This window comes from Hemibagrus wyckioides, linkage group LG01 (genome assembly GCF_019097595.1).
Source record: "Hemibagrus wyckioides isolate EC202008001 linkage group LG01, SWU_Hwy_1.0, whole genome shotgun sequence".
NCBI lineage: Eukaryota > Metazoa > Chordata > Actinopteri > Siluriformes > Bagridae > Hemibagrus > Hemibagrus wyckioides.
This window is the reverse complement of record NC_080710.1, coordinates 31,351,050-31,378,279: the sequence shown is the minus strand read 5'-3', so window position 1 is coordinate 31,378,279 and position 27,230 is coordinate 31,351,050. Positions and strand designations below refer to the sequence as shown.

The 27,230-nt window shown below is 38.7% G+C and overlaps 1 protein-coding gene across 4 annotated transcripts in view; it reads right to left on the bottom strand.

The window, feature by feature from the left end:
- The window catches only part of LOC131361371 (dipeptidyl aminopeptidase-like protein 6), a 117,653-nt gene that overhangs the window by 45,267 nt on the left and 45,156 nt on the right, over positions 1-27,230 (bottom strand). Inside the window, exon 1 of one of the 4 annotated variants that reach the window (XM_058402455.1) lies at positions 8,283-8,582. The exons of the other annotated variants lie outside the window; for them this stretch is intronic. Within the exon in view, the coding sequence (XP_058258438.1) occupies positions 8,283-8,339 (57 nt within the window). The 5' untranslated portion in view covers positions 8,340-8,582. Of the gene's footprint in view, positions 1-8,282; positions 8,583-27,230 lie in introns of those variants that run through there. 4 annotated transcript variants of the gene reach the window in all.

Genomic DNA, 27,230 nt, shown 5'->3' with positions numbered 1-27,230 from the left:
ATCTATCCTGTCTATCTATCTATCATTCAAGCCTATAAGATAATAAGTAAACTGCTCTGCTAAACACACACACACACACACACACAAAATCAGAAGGTTGTGTGTTTAAATCCAAGGTCCACCAAGATGCCACTGCTGGGCCCCTGAGCAAGGCCCTTAACCCTGAATTGCTCATTTGTATAAAAAATTAAATAAAATGTAAGTCGCTCTGGATAAGGATGTCCAAATAGCCAGAAATGTAAATGTGAGTCAATGCTTGAAGTAGCTGATCCTTTACAGTAGAGTTTTTCCTTGAATAATAAGAGTATATTATATCTGTGATATTAGGCATTTTAAGAAACTGATATAAACATCATCATCATATGCACTGATGCCAAATCGACAAAGTATATTCCAACTATTACAAAGCACTTTAAAAGCCACACAGAGACACACACACGTCATGTGCTGGACAATTACAAAACAATCTAATATCATAAAATAGCCTGCATCTTTTCCACAACTAGCCATCACAATAAAAAGAAAGAAATCGAGGATGTATAAACTGAGGAGAGAGCAGAGCAGAGACCGAACGTGAATATGGAGAACATCACGGAGCAGCCGTGAAATCTCTGGCTACATTGGAAAACAGTATGCTGGGAAATGTCATCTGTGTGTGTGTGTGTGTGTGTGAGAAGCTTTAAAAACACACAACAGAAGCTTATGTTAGTCTAAATGGATTGAGTAAGCGGTGGAAAGACGCCAGACCAGAGGATACACAATCCTGCTTTCCTTCTCGTATTAGTCAGCAAGCATTAGCATTATAAGAGTTTACTTCCTCTAGGTCATGAAATAAAACTACTATATATTAATCTGTCAATTATTAAAAAGTATAAAATATTGCAGTACTACTGATTACTGACTAATCAACGGTATCAGCATTTTTATTACACCGATCAGGCATAACATTATGACCAGGGACCGCTGAAGTGACTAACACTGAGGATCTCCTCATCATGGCACCTGTTAGTGGGTGGGATATATCAGGCAGCAAGTCAACATTTTGTCCTCAAAGTTGATGTTAGAAGCAGGAAAAATGGACAAGCGTAAGAATTTGAGCGGGTTTGACCAAAAGGGCCAGATTGTGATGGCTAGACCACTGGATCATCTCCAAAACTAAAGCTCTTGTGGGGTGTTCCTGGTCTGCAGTGGTCAGTATCTATCTGTCCCGTAATTATAGAGGCCCCACCTCTTACTCAACTTACAGGACTTAAAGTATCTGCTGCTAACATCTTGGTGCCAGATTCCACAGCACACCTTCAGGGATCTAGTGGAGTCTGTGCCTCAATGGGTCAGGGCTGTTTTGGCAGAAAAAGGGGGACCAACACAATATTAGGCAGGTGGTCATAATGTTATGGCTGACCAGTATATTTATACTTCACTTGTATTCTTATTTAATGACATCACAGCTACAGAAATCTCCAAGCTCTCTCTCTCTCACTCTCTCTCTCTCTCTCTCTCTCTCTCTCTCTCTCTCTCTCGATAAGACAGACCCATCACCGCAACACTTTGACTTGTTGAATTGTGTCTATTAGAGCAGAAAATCTCCCATAAAAACTCCATTACAGGTTTAATCTACACTCAGACTAAACTAATAAACTTTATCATCTCCACACTCAGGGCTGTCTATCTATCTATCTATCTATCTATCTATCTATCTATCTATCTATCTATCTATCTATCTATCTATCTATCTATCTATCTATCCTGTCTGTCTCTCTGTTGTCTATTAATCTATCTATCCTGTCTTTCTGTCTGTCTGTCTGTCTCTCTGTCTGTCTATCTACCCTTTCTTTCTGTCTGTCTTTCTGCTTATCTATCTATCTATCTATCTATCTATCTATCTATCTATCTATCTATCTATCTATCTATCTATCTATCTATCTATCTATCCCTCTGTTGTCTATTAACCTATCTATCCTGTCTTTCTGTCTGTCTATCTACCCTTTCTTTCTGTATATCTATCTATCTATCTATCTATCTATCTATCTATCTATCTATCTATCTATCTATCTATCTATCTATCTATCTATCTATCCTGTCTGTCTCTCTGTTGTCTATTAATCTATCTATCCTGTCTTTCTGTCTGTCTGTCTGTCTCTCTGTCAGTCTATCTACCCTTTCTTTCTGTCTGTCTTTCTGCTTATCTATCTATCTATCTATCTATCTATCTATCTATCTATCTATCTATCTATCTATCTATCTATCTATCTATCTATCTATCTATCTATCCTGTCTGTCTCTCTGTTGTCTATTAATCTATCTATCCTGTCTTTCTGTCTGTCTGTCTGTCTCTCTCTGTCTGTCTATCTACCCTTTCTTTCTGTCTGTCTTTCTGCTTATCTATCTATCTATCTATCTATCTATCTATCTATCTATCTATCTATCTATCTATCTATCTATCTATCTATCTATCTATCTATCCTGTCTGTCTCTCTGTTGTCTATTAATCTATCTATCCTGTCTTTCTGTCTGTCTGTCTGTCTCTCTCTGTCTGTCTATCTACCCTTTCTTTCTGTCTGTCTTTCTGCTTATCTATCTATCTATCTATCTATCTATCTATCTATCTATCTATCTATCTATCTATCTATCTATCTATCTATCTATCTATTCTGTCTGTCTGTCTTCTGTCTGTTTACCTATATGTCTATATATGTAGTCCAGACACAGGACCAGTTTATCCACGATTAGTAAACTGCTTTGACCTGAAATTAGAGATTTGTGTTCAAACACACACACACACACACACACACTTTAATGCGGCTAAATAGAGTCTAATAGAATCGCTCAGTTGCACTATTTCTCTCTGTGTGAATTGTATTCTCTGCATTTTCTTCTCCTCTGCTGTGTAAATTACACAGACATGTGGTGGAACAGATGAATACATGTAACTAGCTAAACTAGATGTAATTAACTAAACTAGTTAGTGCAACTGTATACATCTCTACCTATCTATATACCAGTGAAGACACATGCAATGACTTTCTATGACTTTTCTGGACTCATGTGATGATGTCACACGACGCGCCTCGACCCAAACCTGTGGAAGATCTGCAGATATTTTGGAAAGTCTGAAGCTCCTCTGAATTTCACTGAAGGAACTGTGTGTTTATTCAGAACCCACAGAGACACTGCAGTGATTTACTCAAAATCTGTAGCTGGCATCTGCAGAGCGTCTGAGTTTCCTCACAGCTTCCTGCATGTTAGCAATAAGAACAAAAGCTATTAGAAGATGGAGATAAGAAAAGAAGCCATAGTCCTACCTGAGTGGAGAGAGGAGTTCATACTGAAGCTCCATTCAGACCTCAGAGTCTGTGTTTCATTTACTCAACATTCTGCAGTCCAGTATTTCGATCCTATATTTTTTCTGCCTTGAATCCTGTCTCAGATATCTTTAAGAAAATCTGGCAACCTCAGAGGTGTGTCACACACTCAGGTGTTTTTTCTCCAACATAGACACAGTGTTCTCGACATATCAGTTCGGAACATTGTGAGAATGTTCAAGAACATTGTAAACATTGTGAGCACATGAGAACATTGTGAGCACATGTGAGAACATTCTGGGTACAGGTGTGAACATTGTGAGAACATGAGAAAACATTGTTAGAACGTGAGAGAATAGAATAGAATAGAATACAATAGAATAGAATAGAATAGAATAGAATAGAATAGATGTTTATCGTCATTGTACCATGTTACATGTACAACGAAATTTAAAAAAGTGTCAACCAGTCAAAAAGTGCAGCAGTCATACATACATTCAAACCTTCAACAATTAAAAAAAGTACTAATTAGTATATAAAAATAAATAAATAAATAAATAAATAAATAAATAAATAGGTATGGAAATGGTATACTAAAATAAGTTAAGACAGCCCTTCCTACACACAAACACATTCATTATCTATCTATTGCACATCCCATGTAAACAGTGTAAACAGAACATTGTGAGAACGTGAGAGATTATTGTGAGCATGTGTGAGAACATTGTGTGCATGTGAAAGAACACTGTGAGAATGTGAGAGAACATTGTGAGAACGTGAGAGAGCATTGTGAGCATGTATAAGAACATTGTGAGAACATTGTGAGCATGTATAACAACATTGTGAGCACATGCAAGAACATTGTGAGTATGTGTGAGAATACTGTATGTGTGAGAACATTGTAAGCATGTGGGAGAACATTGTGAGAACATCAGAGAACACTGTGAACATATAGGAGAACATTGTAAGCATGTGTGAGAACAATCTGAGCACATCAGAGAACATTGCGAGCATGTGTGAGAACATTGTGACAACACCTAATATTGCTCAAATCACACTGTACTATATAAGCAGAGCTTTAATAAAAACACTAAAAGAACACAGGAGTGAGAGAGTGAGAGGAACAGAAAGAGAGAGAGAGAGAGAGAGAGAGAGAGAGACCTGTATTCCTCCTGACACTCTTTAATATCTCTGTTCAGGTACAGAATCATGGACCATGATGCACTGCTGCAGGAGTCTGGATCCAATTCCATTCTACAGCTTCATCAGAGAAACTCTACAGACCTACAGATCCTGCAGTGTGTCAGAGCTCCGTCTCTCCAGCACATACTCTTCACACCACCGGGCTATTTATGGACCGAGTCTCTGCGTGTTCCATTAAATCAACTAATTAATGTCATGCCTACAGAACACTGACCCCTAACCTCAACCTCAACCTCTACCTCAGCACACAAATTATTCTCTATAGCATTAAGGGTATGTGTAGGCACCACGTCAATTAATTTAAAAAAACCCCACATATTTATGAGCCAAAAGTCCTCACAAGGACAAAACTGAATCAGAAATGACTCAGAATTGACTCAGAACTGAATCAGAACTGACTCAGAACTGACTCAGAAATGAATCAGAACTGACTCAGAAATGAATCAGAACTGAATCAGAAATGACTCAGAAATTAATCAGAACTGAATCAGAAATGACTCAGAATTGACTCAGAACTGAATCAGAACTGACTCAGAACTGACTCAGAAATGAATCAGAACTGAATCAGAACTGACTCAGAAATGACCCAGAATTGACTCGTTTTCATATCACTATGAAACAGATGGTGTTCAGGAAATGATCTGCTTGTATCTAAACTCTCTGAACCAAGATTGCAGCTTAAAATCCAGAACTGACTCTAGGGGGCTTACAGTCACAGGTTAAGTGCTAGCTTCATACCTTTATTGTTGGCCTTTTTTTGGCTTATTTTGCTTTAGACTCATCACTCACACAGTGACAGACATGATCACCTGCGTCTGCGTATAAGACGATTTATTTTAACGAACACCAAATGTTTTCCACCATGTTCTCCATCACGAGACTCTCACCACAAAGCTGAGCTAATTACTCTCCCCTGGAACAGGAAGTGATGTAACACCTTATTCAGTGTGGAGTTTCTGTAGAAATGAGATTTCAGATCTAATGAACATCTAAGAAAAAAATGACCCGAGTGTGAACATGACCTCGGAGTTTCTAATGCAAAATTAGACCAGGCTTGTGCTGACAGGACCAGACACACACACACACACACACACACACACACAACCCCCACACCATTACACACCAAATCAAGCCAAATCTATCTATCTATCTGTCTGTCTGTCTGTCTGTCTGTCTGTCTGTCTGTCTGTCCGTCCGTCATGTTTTATCTAAGTCTCTTATTTGAAGGCTCTGTATGGAGTACCTCGGTTCTGTATGCTGGAATGGGTTCTGTGAAGTTTAAACATCGTTGTAATGTTTGTCGATTTGCATATCGTTATAATGCACTTCACCTTCTGTAGTGTGTTCACACCGAGCGGAGAAAATTTATACAACAGATTCAACAAGCTGATTAAATCACCTCCTGGAGTCTGAGAGCTATTCTACAGCATCTAATCTATAAATGTGTAGAAATCTGTATATATAGCAGAAGATTGAGAGAGGCTTCTGGAAAAATCTGTTTTAATGCTGCTGGAAATATACAATATACTGCCAAAATCGATTTGGGCAATACACAGTAGTGTGTGTGTGTGTATATATATACTGTATATTCCAAAAAAAATATCTTACTCTGCCAGATGTTTGCATCTGGATCACGACAGCTTGAAGTTCCTAAGTGAATCTGATTCAGCCGCCTTTCTATAAAACCACTATTTACTGTGTGGAAATGTTTAAGCTTAAGAGAGAGAGAGAGAGAGAAAGAGAGAGAGAATAACCTCTGCACCTTGTCTTCCATTTCCTCTTTCTCGTTATTATCTCGGTCACAGCAGAAACTAATTTCCTCATTAAGGAGCTCAGTCCATGACAAAGAATCAATGGAGAAAGAAAACAAATGAACAAATGAACACGGAGCACAAACGAACGATATCGACCTTTACCAAAACATCTTAAACTGATCAGAGCAGTGGAATAACTGGCACAGTTTAAAAAGGTTTATGGCAATATTAATAAAAAAACAAACAAACACACAAAACACAATGACGCTGAATTCTGGACTCTGATTGGTCAGAAAGTGTCCATTCGTTTCCTATTACAACAACGTGCTCACGCTGATACCTTATCTATCTGATATCTACTGATACCTTATCGTTTCTACAGCAACAGCTCATTCAGCAGATGCGCTACGCTAGCAGATTTTAATAACGCGTGTAACTGTTCTTATGCTGACGTTTGTAGCTGCTATAAAGTACCTCTGATCTTTTTAAAACCTCGTCTTTCAGAGATGAATAGTCCAGATTCGGAGGAAAGTAGCTCATGTATCAGATAGTAAATCATGTTATATCATCAAATATCAGGTATATGAGAGAATATTGTGGAGTTTTCCGGAAAAATCTGGAAAAAAACAACAGGAAATTAAATCATATCGCATCATACGAGAGGAAGCCTGAGGTTTAGAGCGCTAGTTTCTTTTCTTAGAATTTGAAACGATGTCTAAGGAGTAATATAAATACAATTATTATTGTTATTATTGTTATTATTATTATTATTATTATTATTATTATTATTATTATTATCAGGATCTGCTATAGAATACTCACTAGTTCATGGATAAACACCTCAAGCTGATGAACAAAATTTCTTTTTTTAAGTTGCCATAAAAATAGATTTTTTATTAATTATTATTAATTGATTATTATTATTATTATTATTATTATTACTATTATCACTATTTTTTAAGTTGCAATATAAATACATTTTTATAAGATTTTTTTTTATTTCTTCTTATGATTCTTATAGTACTTATGATGATGATGATTATTATTATTATTATTACTATTATTATTATTATAAACAGAATATCTGCTATAGAAGACTCAGTGGTTCATGGATAAAAACCTCAAGCTGATGAACAACATTTCTTTTCTTAGATCTCTAAGTTGCCATATAAATAATTTTTTTATTCATTATTATTATTACTAGAATTATTATTATTAAGTTGCAATATAAATAAATATCTGTAAGTTGCAATAGATTTCTTATTTCTTATAATTATACTACTACTACTACTACTAATAATAATAATAATAATAATAATAATAATAATAATTAGTATTATTATTATTGTTTATGTTTTATTATTTTTATTAATAATAATAATAATAATAATATTTATATTAATATTAACAAAAGAGGATCTGCTATAGAAGACTCAGTGGTTCATGGATAAAAAGCTCAAGCTGATGAACAAATTAATTTTCTCAGATCTCTAAGTTGCCATATTAATAAATGTCTTATTTATTATTATTTCTTCTTCTTCTTCTTATTATTATTATTATTATTAGTTGCAATAATTGCAAGTTGCAATATAAATAAATGTCTATAACTTGCAATATAAATAAATTTCTTATTTCTTCTTCGTCTTCTCTTGCTGCTGCTGCTGCTGATGGTAATTATTATTATTATTATTATTGTTATTATTATTATCATTATTAACAGACGATCTGTTACAGAAGCCACTTTATTTCACCTCGAGCCCCTGAACAACAGACAGGTTTTTTTTCCATATGTTTAAGAATACGACTCAATCCTATTGAATACTTTAATAGCAAGACTTCAGTCTTAACATTTTCCTTCTTCTCTCTGTTTTACTCAATTATAGAAGAATTAATCTTATAGTGATGAGGAACACTGTCAAATACTGTAGTGTTGAATAAACTCGATCATGTGCAGGCTAAAGCACTCCGAGTGTGTGTGTGTGTGTGTGGAGACAAGCGAATAGAGAGAAACGAGCGGTTCTACCTGGTCTTGGTGCGGAGCTGCCTTCAGTGGAGTGCTGGACTCCTTCACTGTAGTCATGATGAGCTTCACTCAGTGACACTCACACGCCAGGAAAAACACTGACGGCACTGAAAGCCCCGCCGCAGTAGCTACCTCTCCAACACACACACACACACACACATGAAGCATATGTAGAAAAGCACCACCCTCCCTCACATACACACACACACACGTGCAGTCGTGCAGAAATGAGAGCGAGAGACGCAGCAGGCGGCAAGAGCACTGATGCTCACTCGCTCTGAATCACAGAGTGTGTGTGTGTCAGAGAGAGAGAGAGAGAGAGAGAGACAGAGAGACAGAGAGAGAGAAAGAGGAGGGGTTGGACACACACACACACACGTGCGATCCATGTCCTAATCTGAGTAAACGCCAAGATGAACAGCAAGCTCAGCCAGCTGTGAGGGGCTTTTTTGCCTTTTTTTTAACAACTGAGCATGATGAACAGATTGTGTGATGACACAAGCATGATGATAGAGAGAGAGAGAGAGAGAGAGAGAGAGAGAGAATCTGAGACAGAGAGTGAGGGAGAGAGAAAGAAAGAGAGCGTCAGAGAGAGAAAGAGAGAGAGAAACAGAATGTTAGAGAGAGAGAGAGAGAGAGAGAGATAATGTGAGAAAGAGACAGAGAGAGAAAATTTGAGATAAAGAAAATGTGAGCAAGAAAGAGAGACAGATAGAGAGATAGATAGAGAGAGAGAGAGAGAGAGAGAGAGAGATGATAGATAGTGAGAGAGAGACATAGAGAGAGAGAGAGAGAGAGAGAGAGAGAGAGAGAGAATGCCATTGCGACTGCTAACGTACAGCGATATAAAATGTGTTCAGATTCTAAATAAAACTGGTGACGTCTTTTCCGTCTTGTCACTCGTGTTCCCTTTAAAAAGTACTTCACACAGCAGGGAAACAAGTCCAGACATTTGACCTTGCAGTGACCTTGACCCTGTTTTAGATCGAATCAGTTCATGCCCTGGATGCTGAATAAATCCTACAAAACATTCAACCACTGCTTCTTGAGAAACATCTAAAATCAGGGGTTTCTGTTGAACGTTCTTCTGCCAGGAGCTCGTCCAGAACCTCAGTGGAGACGGATCCGGTGTGAACGGTCTGAGGGCGCGGTGCCATGCTCCATTGAACCCTTGATATTGGGCTTCAGTTGAGCGTCCGGCATAAATCTGACATCACGCTGCACATTTCACAAGCTGGACATGTTCAAAACGTACTGAGCTGAAATCTGGACTCTGACTGGTCAGAAGGTGTTGATTTGTTTCACAGCAGCTCTGACCAACAGCGCAGGTTTATATTAGCTGGAATGCAATATCTTTTCTATAGCAACCGCTCCACATTTGAACAGTGTGTGTGGCTGCTGATATGGTGATGTTTTCTGTAAGGAAGTGATTTGTCGTTTATGGAAGGAGTCTCCAGTGTCAGAGAGACACACTTTTTAGAATTTGGAACAAACCCTTTGACGTGATGCTACACTCATGCGGCCAGAGGAAATATATTAAAATATATTGAATATTTGAATAAATGAAAATCCTTTTTTTTCCTAAATAAATGGTCATATCCTCCTCAGGCTCCTGAATGTGTGAAAATTTTACCAATAAGAACAATTATTAATTAGATAATCATTTATTATTAATATTTGTACTATACTAATATATATATATATATATATATATATATATATATATATATATATATATATATATATATATATATATATATTATACTATATTATTTCTATCCTTATAATTTTTGCATATTTATTATTTTTTATTTACTTTTTATTTTGAATTTTTATTTATATTATTATATTATTTATATGTATGTATATTGTTTATATGTACACACACACACACACACACATACATGCACACACATGTACACACAGACATGTACACACACACAAACACACATACATGCACACACACATTTATACAAACATATACACACAGACCTGTATGTACATACACATTTACACACACATATATGCACACATGCACACATGCACACACACACAAACACGTATACACACTGACATACACACACACACACAAACACGTATACACACTGACATACACACACACACACAAACACGTATACACACTGACATACACACACACACACACTGTATAGCAGTGAGATATTAGTAAGGTGGTGCAGTAAAACTTATACCACACACACACACACACACACACACACACACAGGTGTCAGTAAATCAGTCACACTAAATGCGCTCTGATTGGTCGTTCTGATGGATTCCACCATCCTGCATTGCACACACGGCTGTGTATTAGATGTTATTAAACTTCACCGAACACAAACATACACACACACTCTCACACACACACAGACACACACACACACAGACACACACACAGACACACACACACACACAGACACACACACACACAGACACACACACTCAAACAGTGATTCTGATAAACGAGTGGGTCAGAGGATGATAAATGATCATGGCTCACGCAGGCATGTAAACACACATCCTGTAGAAAGTTCCAGAAGCATTGAGAGACAGTGTCAGGGCCGATACACAGAGACACAGAGACAGGAGTTTCCTGTAACTCTAAATACACTGACTGACTGTTAACATGATGATCATAAACATCTTCAAGAAGACATGTTTAGCTTGGAAAAAAAAGTAGATATACTTTTACTTATATATTTATAAGAAAATGGAGTTCATTCAGCTCTACTGTGAGGAAGGAGGTTCATATGGTGTGATGTTGGATATACTGATAGTGTATCATGGAGTAAAGATTAGTTTGCCATCTCTAAAAACACACCAGGAATGTTTGGAAGACAGAACTATTCCAGATTAAAGGATTTAAGGAGCGCTATAAGAGCAGAGCTGTGTTCATACACACACCAATCCACTTTCTACTGCTGCACTTTCTGTGTATCCTGAGTGACAGATGTCTCGTCCAATCAGAGGAAAGAATTCCATTCACTATATATATAACTATTCCTACCTTTTCTGCTTTGTCTGAATTGTCCTTGTGTTTTCGGATTTGTTATGCACTTCTCCCCCAGCGGAAAATGTTCTTGTGCGGCTGTTTCTGACTAAAACTCTGATTTCTTATGTAGAAACTGGGACGTTCTCCTCAACCCCAGGTTCAGCAAGTGACATGATTTTCAGACCAATCAACATCCTTGTTTGTTAAATCTACAACACTGTATATACAGGAAGAAAATAAACATCACTCTTCCCAGTTAGCTGGCTAGCATGTTTGCTAACAATGAAGGCAGCCGTGTTTTTTTTTTCTTCCCACCTTCGTAGCTGTAGATCAATGTTCCCTTGCACTCATACATCAGGCATAACATTATAACCACCTGCCTAATGTTGTGTTGGTCCCCCATTTTGCTGGCAAAACACCACTTGATGCCTCAAGATGTGCTGTGGTATCAACATGATTTAAAAGAAAATGCGATTCATTATTCCAGGCCATCTTCTTCCATTGCTCTGTGGTCCAGTTCTGATGCTCACATGCCCATTGCTGGTGCTTTCGGTGCTGCACAGGGGTCATCAAGCACTGGTTTGAGATCATCAGTCTTGTTCACTTCACCGGTCATAATGTTATGGCTGATGGGTGTATAATTATATACACCTGCATTAATTCTTCACAATACACATTTTACAGTTAAAATGTATGCTTATGTACATTCTGCTGATTTCGGTCCATGATGAAGTCATTAATATATCAGACTTTAATTCAGACTCTATATTAGTGATGTGAATTTAAATGTTCATGAATCCAGTTCTGTGTGTACAGCAGTATGGTGAAGGCTTTTAAGAAGAAGTTTCAGACCTCCAGTGAGCTGAAATTCCAGACAGAATGATGGTGTGTGAGCTGCCAGCCTTCACCGTCCTCCACTTTAACCATCAGCCAGAACGAAAGCAACAAACAAGCGGAGAGTCAATTACACACAGAAACCCTTCATCTGTAACGGTTTTCACCTTTAAGAGCGACAACTCCGTACACACACACTGCTAATGGATAAAAAAGTGTGTGTGTGTGTGTGTGTGTGTGTCAGATCCTTACTTTCAACCAATATATGAAAGAAATTGCTTACTGGTACAGTCTTCAGATCAGCCACATGGTGAGTCAGAGAAAAAAATGAAAAATGTGTCCAATAAACCAAACTTTTGGGGAAGTTTCAGACATACAGGTACACACACACACACACATACAAACACACACACACAGACACACACACACACACACACACATTTCCACACATATACACACACAGTCCAACACACACACACTCACAGACACACTGATAACTAATCAGTCAGCAAATGAATTAGAGAGTGGACGAGTGAACAAATTAATGACCAAAAAAGTGAGTCAGTCAGTTAAAGAATCAGTGAATATCTTGGTTCACTAATTGGTTATTAAACTTGAAAAAGACAAAAACATTTAAAAAAAATCATTTAAAAAGTAGTAGTGAATGAATCATATAAAGATTTAGTGAATAAATCAGCGAACAATCCCGTAAGTGAATCACTGAATGAATCAGTGAACACAGCAATACACAAATCTATAAATAAATCAGTGCTGACAGTGAATGAATCATTTAAAGAATCAGTGAATAAATAATTGCATATATTAGCGAATTACTCAGTTAGTAAACAAATTAGTGAATGAATCAGTGAGTAAATCAGTAACCAAACCAAGGAATGAATCAGTTAAAGAATCAATGAATAAATCAGTAACCACAATAGCGAGTAAATCAGTGAACAAATCAGTAAACAAAAGAATGAACAGTGAACTAGCTCATGAATCAGTCACAGAATATTAAAAATTATAAATGAATCAGTGACCACAGTATATGAACCATCAAACAAATCAGTGAAGAAGGTAGTGAATGAATCAGTGAATGAATCAGTGAATGGGTTAGTAAGTGAATTAGTGAATGAATCTGTGAATATCTTGTTGAAACAAAGCAGTAAATAAATGAGGGAAGATAGTAGTGACTGAATCAGTTACAGAATCAGTGAATAAATTAGTGAACAAATGAGTAAACTAATCAATGAACAAATGAGTAAATGAATCAGTTAAAGAATCAGTGGACGAATCAGTGAACAAATCAATGACCTCAGAAGTGAAGGAATCTGTTACAGAATCATTGAACAAATTAGTAAACAAACGAGTGAAGGAATCATTGAATGAATCAATTAACAAATCAATCAGTGAATGAATCATTTAGCTGAACAGATTCAAATGACTCGGGACATTGAAGTGACATCGGTATAAAAACTGCTGCAAGAAGTGGAGCATCCCCCCCCCACACACACACACCACACACACACACACACCCACACACCACAGACACACACACACACACACACTACACACACACACACACACACACACACACACAAACACACACACACTACACACACACACCACACACCACACACACACAGTCTCTAATAAAACCGTTCAAGTTCATTAACTGTGAGTAAATTTATTACACACACACACACACAGAGAAAAGCTGATGAAGCTATAACTGAACACTCATCCACAAACACAGACTTAATCAGATTTTTATATTCTCCATGAAACAGCCATCTCTTCAGTAAAAACGCCGTCGTCATGGCAACTAAGCGTGGATGAACCGGTGTAGTGTTTTGTGTGTGGTTTTTGTACGTGTTGCTTTTTCACCGTTCCGATCCATTTAATACAAACTTCATCACAGAAACCCAAACACAGATCAGACCAGAGACACCAGAGCAGGGAAATGTGTTCTTCTACCAGGAGAGAAACTCAGCACAGAGGTGAGAATTGTGTGTGTTGTGATGTGATGTGATGTGATGTGTTGTGTTGTGATGTGTTGTGATGTGATGTGATGTGATGTGATGTGTTGTGATGTGATGTGATGTGTTGTGATGTGTTGTGATGTGATGTGATGTGATGTGATGTGATGTGATGTGTTGTGATGTGATGTGTTGTGATGTGTTGTGATGTGATGTGATGTGATGTGTTGTGATGTGATGTGATGTGATGTGATGTGTTGTGTTGTGATGTGATGTGTTGTGATGTGATGTGATGTGTTGTGATGTGATGTGTTGTGATGTGTTGTGATGTGATGTGATGTGATGTGTTGTGATGTGATGTGATGTGATGTGATGTGATGTGTTGTGTTGTGATGTGATGTGATGTGTTGTGATGTGATGTGATGTGATGTGATGTGATGTGATGTGATGTGATGTGTTGTGTTGTGATGTGATGTGATGTGTTGTGATGTGATGTGATGTGTTGTGATGTGATGTGTTGTGATGTGTTGTGATGTGATGTGATGTGATGTGTTGTGATGTGATGTGATGTGATGTGATGTGATGTGATGTGTTGTGTTGTGATGTGATGTGATGTGTTGTGATGTGATGTGATGTGATGTGTTGTGATGTGATGTGATGTGATGTGATGTGATGTGATGTGATGTGATGTGATGTGTTGTGATGTGATGTGATGTGATGTGATGTGATGTGTTGTGTTGTGTTGTGTTGTGATGTGATGTGATGTGTTGTGATGTGATGTGATGTGTTGTGATGTGATGTGATGTGATGTGATGTGATGTGTTGTGATGTGATGTGTTGTGATGTGATGTGATGTGATGTGATGTGTTGTGATGTGATGTGATGTGATGTGATGTGATGTGATGTGTTGTGTTGTGATGTGATGTGTTGTGATGTGTTGTGATGTGATGTGATGTGATGTGATGTGATGTGTTGTGATGTGATGTGATGTGATGTGATGTGATGTGATGTGTTGTGTTGTGATGTGATGTGTTGTGATGTGTTGTGATGTGATGTGATGTGATGTGATGTGTTGTGATGTGATGTGATGTGATGTGATGTGATGTGTTGTGATGTGATGTGTTGTGATGTGATGTGTTGTGATGTGTTGTGATGTGATGTGTTGTGATGTGTTGTGTTGTGTTGTGTTGTGATGTGATGTGATGTGATGTGTTGTGATGTGTTGTGTTGTGATGTGATGTGTTGTGATGTGATGTGATGTGATGTGTTGTGATGTGATGTGATGTGATGTGATGTGATGTGATGTGATGTGTTGTGTTGTGTTGTGATGTGATGTGATGTGATGTGATGTGTTGTGTTGTGATGTGTTGTGATGTGTTGTGTTGTGATGTGATGTGTTGTGATGTGTTGTGTTGTGTTGTGTTGTGATGTGATGTGTTGTGATGTGTTGTGTTGTGATGTGATGTGATGTGATGTGATGTGTTGTGATGTGATGTGTTGTGATGTGTTGTGTTGTGATGTGATGTGATGTGATGTGATGTTTTGTGATGTGTTGTGTTGTGATGTGATGTGATGTGATGTGATGTGTTGTGATGTGTTGTGATGTGATGTGTTGTGATGTGATGTGATGTGTTGTGATGTGATGTGATGTGATGTGTTGTGATGTGATGTGATGTGATGTGATGTGTTGTGATGTGTTGTGTTGTGATGTGATGTGATGTGATGTGTTGTGATGTGATGTGTTGTGTTGTGATGTGTTGTGATGTGATGTGATGTGATGTGATGTGTTGTGATGTGTTGTGTTGTGATGTGATGTGATGTGATGTGATGTGTTGTGATGTGATGTGATGTGTTGTGATGTGTTGTGATGTGATGTGATGTGATGTGTTGTGATGTGATGTGTTGTGATGTGATGTGATGTGATGTGATGTGATGTGTTGTGATGTGTTGTGATGTGATGTGTTGTGATGTGATGTGTTGTGATGTGTTGTGATGTGATGTGATGTGTTGTGATGTGATGTGATGTGATGTGATGTGTTGTGATGTGTTGTGATGTGATGTGTTGTGATGTGATGTGTTGTGATGTGATGTGATGTGTTGTGATGTGATGTGATGTGTTGTGTTGTGATGTGATGTGATGTGATGTGATGTGTTGTGATGTGATGTGATGTGATGTGATGTGATGTGATGTGTTGTGATGTGATGTGATGTGATGTGATGTGTTGTGATGTGATGTGATGTGATGTGATGTGATGTGATGTGATGTGATGTGTTGTGTTGTGTTGTGATGTGATGTGATGTGATGTGTTGTGATGTGATGTGATGTGATGTGTTGTGATGTGATGTGATGTGATGTGATGTGATGTGTTGTGATGTGATGTGTTGTGATGTGTTGTGATGTGATGTGATGTGATGTGTTGTGATGTGATGTGATGTGATGTGATGTGTTGTGATGTGATGTGATGTGATGTGATGTGATGTGTTGTGTTGTGATGTGATGTGATGTGTTGTGATGTGTTGTGATGTGATGTGATGTGATGTGTTGTGATGTGATGTGATGTGATGTGTTGTGTTGTGTTGTGATGTGATGTGATGTGATGTGTTGTGATGTGATGTGTTGTGTTGTGATGTGATGTGTTGTGATGTGTTGTGTTGTGTTGTGTTGTGATGTGATGTGTTGTGTTGTGTTGTGATGTGATGTGATGTGATGTGATGTGTTGTGTTGTGATGTGTTGTGATGTGTTGTGTTGTGATGTGTTGTGATGTGTTGTGTTGTGTTGTGTTGTGAGGTGATGTGTTGTGATGTGATGTGATGTGATGTGATGTGATGTGTTGTGATGTGATGTGATGTGATGTGTTGTGATGTGATGTGATGTGATGTGATGTGATGTGTTGTGATGTGATGTGTTGTGATGTGTTGTGATGTGATGTGATGTGATGTGTTGTGATGTGATGTGATGTGATGTGTTGTGATGTGATGTGATGTGATGTGATGTGATGTGTTGTGATGTGATGTGTTGTGATGTGTTGTGATGTGATGTGATGTGATGTGTTGTGATGTGATGTGATGTGATGTGATGTGATGTGTTGTGATGTGTTGTGATGTGATGTGATGTGATGTGATGTGATGTGTTGTGATGTGATGTGATGTGATGTGATGTGATGTGTTGTGATGTGATGTGATGTGATGTGATGTGATGTGATGTGATGTGATGTGTTGTGATGTGATGTGATGTGATGTGTTGTGTTGTGTTGTGATGTGATGTGATGTGATGTGTTGTGATGTGATGTGATGTGATGTGTTGTGATGTGATGTGATGTGATGTGATGTGATGTGATGTGTTGTGATGTGATGTGTTGTGATGTGTTGTGATGTGATGTGATGTGATGTGTTGTGATGTGATGTGATGTGATGTGATGTGTTGTGATGTGATGTGATGTGATGTGATGTGATGTGATGTGTTGTGTTGTGATGTGATGTGATGTGTTGTGATGTGTTGTGATGTGATGTGATGTGATGTGTTGTGATGTGATGTGATGTGATGTGATGTGTTGTGTTGTGTTGTGATGTGATGTGATGTGATGTGTTGTGATGTGTTGTGTTGTGATGTGATGTGTTGTGATGTGTTGTGTTGTGTTGTGTTGTGATGTGATGTGTTGTGTTGTGTTGTGATGTGATGTGATGTGATGTGATGTGTTGTGTTGTGATGTGTTGTGATGTGTTGTGTTGTGATGTGATGTGTTGTGATGTGTTGTGTTGTGTTGTGTTGTGAGGTGATGTGTTGTGATGTGTTGTGTTGTGATGTGATGTGATGTGATGTGATGTGATGTGTTGTGATGTGATGTGTTGTGATGTGTTGTGTTGTGATGTGATGTGATGTGATGTGATGTTTTGTGATGTGTTGTGTTGTGTTGTGTTGTGATGTGATGTGATGTGTTGTGATGTGATGTGATGTGATGTGATGTGTTGTGATGTGATGTGATGTGATGTGATGTGATGTGTTGTGATGTGATGTGTTGTGATGTGTTGTGATGTGATGTGATGTGATGTGATGTGATGTGATGTGTTGTGATGTGATGTGATGTGTTGTGATGTGATGTGATGTGTTGTGATGTGTTGTGATGTGATGTGATGTGATGTGTTGTGATGTGATGTGATGTGATGTGTTGTGATGTGATGTGATGTGATGTGATGTGTTGTGTTGTGTTGTGATGTGATGTGATGTGATGTGTTGTGATGTGTTGTGTTGTGATGTGATGTGTTGTGATGTGTTGTGTTGTGTTGTGTTGTGATGTGGTGTGTTGTGTTGTGTAGTGATGTGAGGAGATGTGATGTGTTGTGTTGTGTTGTGATGTGTTGTGTTGTGTTGTGTTGTGATGTGATGTGTTGTGATGTGTTGTGTTGTGTTGTGTTGTGAGGTGATGTGTTGTGATGTGTTGTGTTGTGATGTGATGTGATGTGATGTGATGTGATGTGTTGTGATGTGATGTGTTGTGATGTGTTGTGTTGTGATGTGATGTGATGTGATGTGATGTTTTGTGATGTGTTGTGTTGTGATGTGATGTGATGTGATGTGATGTGTTGTGATGTGTTGTGATGTGATGTGTTGTGATGTGATGTGATGTGTTGTGATGTGATGTGATGTGATGTGTTGTGATGTGATGTGATGTGATGTGATGTGTTGTGATGTGTTGTGTTGTGATGTGATGTGATGTGTTGTGATGTGTTGTGTTGTGATGTGTTGTGATGTGATGTGATGTGATGTGATGTGTTGTGATGTGTTGTGTTGTGATGTGATGTGATGTGATGTGATGTGTTGTGATGTGATGTGTTGTGATGTGTTGTGATGTGATGTGATGTGATGTGTTGTGATGTGATGTGTTGTGATGTGATGTGTTGTGATGTGATGTGATGTGATGTGTTGTGATGTGTTGTGATGTGATGTGTTGTGATGTGATGTGTTGTGATGTGTTGTGATGTGATGTGATGTGTTGTGATGTGATGTGATGTGATGTGATGTGTTGTGATGTGTTGTGATGTGATGTGTTGTGATGTGATGTGTTGTGATGTGATGTGATGTGTTGTGATGTGATGTGATGTGTTGTGTTGTGATGTGATGTGATGTGATGTGTTGTGATGTGATGTGATGTGATGTGATGTGTTGTGATGTGATGTGATGTGATGTGATGTGATGTGATGTGTTGTGATGTGATGTGATGTGATGTGATGTGATGTGTTGTGATGTGATGTGATGTGATGTGATGTGTTGTGTTGTGTTGTGATGTGATGTGATGTGTTGTGATGTGATGTGATGTGATGTGTTGTGATGTGATGTGATGTGATGTGATGTGATGTGATGTGTTGTGATGTGTTGTGATGTGTTGTGATGTGATGTGATGTGATGTGTTGTGATGTGATGTGATGTGATGTGTTGTGATGTGATGTGATGTGATGTGATGTGATGTGTTGTGTTGTGATGTGATGTGATGTGTTGTGATGTGTTGTGATGTGATGTGATGTGATGTGTTGTGATGTGATGTGATGTGATGTGATGTGTTGTGTTGTGTTGTGATGTGATGTGATGTGATGTGTTGTGTTGTGATGTGTTGTGATGTGTTGTGTTGTGATGTGATGTGTTGTGATGTGTTGTGTTGTGTTGTGTTGTGATGTGATGTGATGTGATGTGTTGTGTTGTGATGTGATGTGTTGTGATGTGATGTGATGTGATGTGATGTGATGTGATGTGTTGTGATGTGATGTGATGTGTTGTGTTGTGTTGTGATGTGATGTGATGTGATGTGATGTGTTGTGTTGTGATGTGTTGTGTTGTGATGTGATGTGTTGTGATGTGTTGTGTTGTGTTGTGTTGTGATGTGTTGTGATGTGTTGTGTTGTGATGTGATGTGATGTGTTGTGATGTGATGTGTTGTGATGTGTTGTGTTGTGATGTGATGTGATGGGATCTGATGTTTTGTGATGTGTTGTGTTGTGATGTGATGTGATGTGATGTGATGTGTTGTGATGTGTTGTGATGTGATGTGTTGTGATGTGATGTGATGTGTTGTGATGTGATGTGATGTGATGTGTTGTGATGTGATGTGATGTGATGTGATGTGTTGTGATGTGTTGTGTTGTGATGTGATGTGATGTGTTGTGATGTGATGTGTTGTGTTGTGATGTGTTGTGATGTGATGTGATGTGATGTGATGTGTTGTGATGTGTTGTGTTGTGATGTGATGTGATGTGATGTGATGTGTTGTGATGTGATGTGATGTGTTGTGATGTGATGTGATGTGATGTGATGTGATGTGTTGTGATGTGATGTGTTGTGATGTGATGTGATGTGTTGTGATGTGATGTGATGTGATGTGTTGTGATGTGTTGTGATGTGATGTGTTGTGATGTGATGTGTTGTGATGTGTTGTGATGTGTTGTGATGTGATGTGATGTGATGTGATGTGTTGTGATGTGTTGTGATGTGATGTGATGTGTTGTGATGTGATGTGATGTGATGTGTTGTGATGTGTTGTGATGTGATGTGTTGTGATGTGATGTGTTGTGATGTGATGTGATGTGTTGTGATGTGATGTGATGTGATGTGATGTGATGTGATGTGTTGTGATGTGTTGTGATGTGATGTGTTGTGATGTGATGTGTTGTGATGTGATGTGATGTGTTGTGATGTGATGTGATGTGTTGTGTTGTGATGTGATGTGATGTGATGTGTTGTGATGTGATGTGATGTGATGTGTTGTGATGTGATGTGTTGTGATGTGATGTGATGTGATGTGATGTGTTGTGATGTGATGTGATGTGATGTGATGTGTTGTGATGTGATGTGTTGTGATGTGATGTGATGTGATGTGATGTGTTGTGATGTGATGTGTTGTGATGTGTTGTGATGTGATGTGTTGTGTTGTGTTGTGATGTGTTGTGATGTGATGTGTTGTGTTGTGTTGTGATGTGTTGTGATGTGATGTGTTGTGATGTGTTGTGATGTGTTGTGTTGTGATGTGTTGTGATGTGTTGTGATGTGATGTGTTGTGATGTGTTGTGATGTGTTGTGTTGTGTTGTGTTGTGATGTGTTGTGATGTGATGTGTTGTGATGTGTTGTGATGTGTTGTGTTGTGTTGTGTTGTGATGTGTTGTGATGTGATGTGTTGTGTTGTGTTGTGTTGTGTTGTGATGTGATGTGTTGTGATGTGTTGTGTTGTGTTGTGATGTGTTGTGTTGTGATGTGTTGTGTTGTGATGTGATGTGTTGTGATGTGATGTGATGTGTTGTGATGTGATGTGTTGTGTTGTGATGTGATGTGTTGTGATGTGTTGTGATGTGTTGTGTTGTGATGTGATGTGATGTGATGTGATGTGATGTGATGTGTTGTGATGTGTTGTGTTGTGATGTGATGTGTTGTGATGTGTTGTGATGTGTTGTGATGTGATGTGTTGTGATGTGTTGTGTTGTGTTGTGATGTGATGTGTTGTGATGTGTTGTGTTGTGTTGTGATGTGTTGTGTTGTGATGTGTTGTGTTGTGTTGTGTTGTGATGTGATGTGTTGTGTTGTGATGTGTTGTGTTGTGTTGTGTTGTGTTGTGATGTGATGTGTTGTGTTGTGATGTGTTGTGTTGTGTTGTGTTGTGTTGTGATGTGTTGTGTTGTGATGTGTTGTGATGTGATGTGATGTGATGTGATGTGTTGTGATGTGATGTGTTGTGATGTGTTGTGATGTGTTGTGTTGTGATGTGATGTGATGTGATGTGTTGTGATGTGATGTGTTGTGATGTGATGTGATGTGTTGTGATGTGTTGTGATGTGTTGTGATGTGTTGTGATGTGTTGTGATGTGTTGTGTTGTGTTGTGATGTGATGTGTTGTGATGTGTTGTGTTGTGTTGTGATGTGATGTGTTGTGTTGTGATGTGATGTGATGTGATGTGTTGTGTTGTGATGTGATGTGATGTGTTGTGATGTGGTGTGTTGTGATGTGATGTGTTGTGATGTGATGTGTTGTGGTGTGATGTGATGTGTTGTGGTGTGATGTGATGTGATGTGATGTGTTGTGATGTGATGTGTTGTGTTGTGGTGTGGTGTGATGTGATGTGTTGTGTTGTGGTGTGATGTGTTGTGATGTGATGTGGTGTGTTGTGATGTGATTTGATGTGTTGTGGTGTGTTGTGGTGTGATGTGTTGTGATGTGATGTGTTGTGATGTGATGTGTTGTGATGTGATGTGATGTGATGTGTTGTGATGTGTTGTGATGTGTTGTGTTGTGATGTGTTGTGTTGTGATGTGATGTGTTGTGATGTGATGTGATGTGTTGTGTTGTGTTGTGATGTGATGTGTTGTGATGTGTTGTGATGTGTTGTGATGTGTTGTGTTGTGTTGTGTTGTGATGTGATGTGTTGTGATGTGTTGTGATGTGTTGTGATGTGTTGTGTTGTGATGTGATGTGATGTGTTGTGATGTGTTGTGTTGTGTTGTGATGTGATGTGATGTGATGTGATGTGTTGTGATGTGTTGTGATGTGTTGTGTTGTGTTGTGATGTGATGTGTTGTGATGTGATGTGTTGTGATGTGATGTGTTGTATTGTGTTGTGATGTGTTGTGATGTGATGTGATGTGATGTGTTGTGATGTGATGTGTTGTGTTGTGTTGTGATGTGATGTGATGTGTTGTGATGTGATGTGATGTGTTGTGTTGTGATGTGATGTGATGTGTTGTGATGTGTTGTGATGTGTTGTGTTGTGATGTGATGTGATGTGATGTGTTGTGATGTGATGTGTTGTGATGTGATGTGATGTGTTGTGATGTGATGTGTTGTATTGTGTTGTGATGTGTTGTGATGTGACGTGACGTGACGTGTTGTGATGTGTTGTGATGTGACGTGTTGTGATGTGACGTGACGTGACGTGATGTGATGTGTTGTGATGTGACGTGTTGTGATGTGTTGTGATGTGACGTGATGTGTTGTGATGTGACGTGTTGTATTGTGTTGTGACGTGTTGTGATGTGTTGTGATGTGACGTGTTGTGATGTGACGTGACGTGACGTGATGTGACGTGTTGTGACGTGTTGTGATGTGTTGTGATGTGACGTGACGTGTTGTGATGTGACGTGTTGTGATGTGACGTGACGTGACGTGATGTGATGTGACGTGTTGTGACGTGTTGTGACGTGATGTGATGTGACGTGATGTGTTGTGATGTGACGTGTTGTATTGTGTTGTGATGTGATGTGATGTGTTGTGATGTGATGTGATGTGATGTGATGTGATGTGTTGTGATGTGTTGTGATGTGATGTGATGTGTTGTGATGTGTTGTGATGTGTTGTGATGTGATGTGTTGTGATGTGTTGTGTTGTGTTGTGATGTGATGTGATGTGATGTGATGTGTTGTGATGTGTTGTGATGTGTTGTGATGTGTTGTGTTGTGATGTGATGTGATGTGATGTGTTGTGATGTGATGTGTTGTGATGTGTTGTGTTGTGATGTGATGTGATGTGATGTGTTGTGATGTGTTGTGTTGTGATGTGATGTGTTGTGATGTGATGTGATGTGATGTGATGTGTTGTGATGTGTTGTGATGTGATGTGATGTGTTGTGATGTGTTGTGATGTGATGTGATGTGTTGTGATGTGATGTGTTGTGATGTGTTGTGATGTGATGTGATGTGATGTGTTGTGATGTGTTGTGATGTGTTGTGATGTGTTGTGATGTGATGTGATGTGTTGTGATGTGTTGTGATGTGTTGTGTTGTGATGTGTTGTGATGTGTTGTGATGTGTTGTGATGTGTTGTGATGTGATGTGATGTGATGTGATGTGTTGTGTTGTGATGTGTTGTGATGTGTTGTGATGTGTTGTGATGTGATGTGTTGTGATGTGATGTGATGTGATGTGTTGTGATGTGATGTGTTGTGATGTGTTGTGATGTGATGTGATGTGTTGTGTTGTGATGTGATGTGTTGTGATGTGATGTGTTGTGTTGTGTTGTGATGTGTTGTGATGTGATGTGTTGTGATGTGATGTGATGTGATGTGTTGTGATGTGTTGTGATGTGTTGTGTTGTGATGTGATGTGTTGTGATGTGTTGTGTTGTGATGTGATGTGATGTGATGTGATGTGTTGTGATGTGATGTGTTGTGATGTGTTGTGATGTGATGTGATGTGATGTGGTGTGGTGTGGTGTGTTGTGGTGTGGTGTGATGTGATGTGTTGTGATGTGATGTGTTGTGATGTGTTGTGTTGTGATGTGATGTGTTGTGTTGTGTTGTGATGTGTTGTGATGTGATGTGATGTGATGTGATGTGTTGTGATGTGATGTGTTGTGATGTGTTGTGATGTGATGTGATGTGTTGTGATGTGTTGTGATGTGTTGTGATGTGATGTGATGTGTTGTGATGTGTTGTGATGTGATGTGTTGTGATGTGATGTGTTGTGATGTGTTGTGATGTGATGTGTTGTGATGTGTTGTGATGTGATGTGATGTGATGTGATGTGATGTGATGTGATGTGATGTGATGTGATGTGATGTGTTGTGATGTGATGTGTTGTGATGTGATGTGATGTGTTGTGTTGTGTTGTGTTGTGTTGTGATGTGATGTGATGTGTTGTGATGTGATGTGTTGTGATGTGTTGTGATGTGATGTGATGTGATGTGTTGTGATGTGATGTGATGTGTTGTGATGTGATGTGTTGTGTTGTGTTGTGATGTGATGTGTTGTGTTGTGATGTGTTGTGATGTGTTGTGTTGTGATGTGTTGTGATGTGTTGTGTTGTGATGTGATGTGTTGTGATGTGATGTGATGTGTTGTGTTGTGTTGTGATGTGTTGTGTTGTGATGTGATGTGTTGTGATGTGTTGTGATGTGTTGTGTTGTGATGTGTTGTGATGTGTTGTGATGTGATGTGATGTGTTGTGATGTGTTGTGATGTGATGTGTTGTGTTGTGTTGTGATGTGTTGTGATGTGTTGTGATGTGTTGTGTTGTGATGTGATGTGTTGTGATGTGTTGTGATGTGATGTGATGTGTTGTGATGTGTTGTGATGTGATGTGTTGTGTTGTGTTGTGATGTGTTGTGTTGTGATGTGATGTGATGTGATGTGATGTGATGTGTTGTGTTGTGATGTGTTGTGTTGTGATGTGTTGTGATGTGTTGTGTTGTGATGTGTTGTGATGTGTTGTGTTGTGTTGTGTTGTGTTGTGTTGTGATGTGTTGTGTTGTGATGTGTTGTGATGTGTTGTGATGTGTTGTGTTGTGATGTGATGTGATGTGTTGTGATGTGATGTGTTGTGATGTGATGTGATGTGATGTGATGTGATGTGTTGTGATGTGATGTGATGTGTTGTGATGTGATGTGATGTGATGTGTTGTGATGTGTTGTGATGTGATGTGATGTGATGTGTTGTGATGTGATGTGATGTGATGTGTTGTGATGTGATGTGATGTGATGTGTTGTGATGTGATGTGTTGTGATGTGATGTGATGTGATGTGATGTGTTGTGATGTGTTGTGATGTGTTGTGATGTGTTGTGATGTGATGTGTTGTGATGTGTTGTGATGTGATGTGTTGTGATGTGATGTGATGTGTTGTGATGTGTTGTGATGTGATGTGATGTGTTGTGATGTGTTGTGATGTGATGTGTTGTGATGTGTTGTGATGTGTTGTGATGTGTTGTGTTGTGATGTGTTGTGTTGTGTTGTGATGTGATGTGATGTGATGTGTTGTGATGTGATGTGATGTGTTGTGATGTGATGTGATGTGATGTGATGTGTTGTGATGTGTTGTGATGTGTTGTGATGTGTTGTGATGTGATGTGTTGTGATGTGTTGTGTTGTGATGTGTTGTGATGTGATGTGTTGTGATGTGATGTGTTGTGATGTGATGTGATGTGATGTGATGTGTTGTGATGTGATGTGATGTGTTGTGTTGTGTTGTGTTGTGTTGTGATGTGTTGTGATGTGATGTGATGTGTTGTGATGTGTTGTGATGTGATGTGATGTGATGTGATGTGTTGTGATGTGTTGTGTTGTGATGTGATGTGATGTGATGTGTTGTGATGTGTTGTGATGTGTTGTGTTGTGATGTGTTGTGATGTGATGTGTTGTGATGTGATGTGTTGTGTTGTGTTGTGATGTGTTGTGATGTGATGTGTTGTGATGTGATGTGATGTGTTGTGATGTGATGTGATGTGATGTGATGTGTTGTGATGTGTTGTGATGTGATGTGTTGTGATGTGTTGTGATGTGTTGTGATGTGATGTGATGTGATGTGTTGTGATGTGATGTGTTGTGATGTGATGTGATGTGATGTGATGTGTTGTGATGTGATGTGATGTGTTGTGATGTGATGTGATGTGATGTGATGTGTTGTGATGTGTTGTGATGTGATGTGATGTGTTGTGATGTGATGTGATGTGATGTGTTGTGATGTGATGTGATGTGATGTGTTGTGATGTGATGTGTTGTGATGTGATGTGATGTGATGTGATGTGTTGTGATGTGTTGTGATGTGTTGTGATGTGTTGTGATGTGATGTGTTGTGATGTGTTGTGATGTGATGTGTTGTGATGTGATGTGATGTGTTGTGATGTGTTGTGATGTGATGTGATGTGTTGTGATGTGTTGTGATGTGTTGTGATGTGTTGTGATGTGTTGTGATGTGTTGTGTTGTGATGTGTTGTGTTGTGTTGTGATGTGATGTGATGTGATGTGATGTGTTGTGATGTGATGTGATGTGTTGTGATGTGATGTGTTGTGATGTGATGTGATGTGATGTGTTGTGATGTGTTGTGATGTGTTGTGTTGTGATGTGTTGTGTTGTGATGTGTTGTGTTGTGTTGTGATGTGTTGTGTTGTGATGTGTTGTGTTGTGATGTGATGTGATGTGTTGTGATGTGATGTGTTGTGTTGTGTTGTGATGTGATGTGTTGTGTTGTGATGTGATGTGTTGTGATGTGTTGTGATGTGTTGTGATGTGTTGTGATGTGTTGTGTTGTGATGTGATGTGTTGTGATGTGTTGTGATGTGTTGTGTTGTGATGTGATGTGTTGTGTTGTGATGTGATGTGTTGTGTTGTGATGTGATGTGATGTGTTGTGATGTGATGTGATGTGTTGTGATGTGTTGTG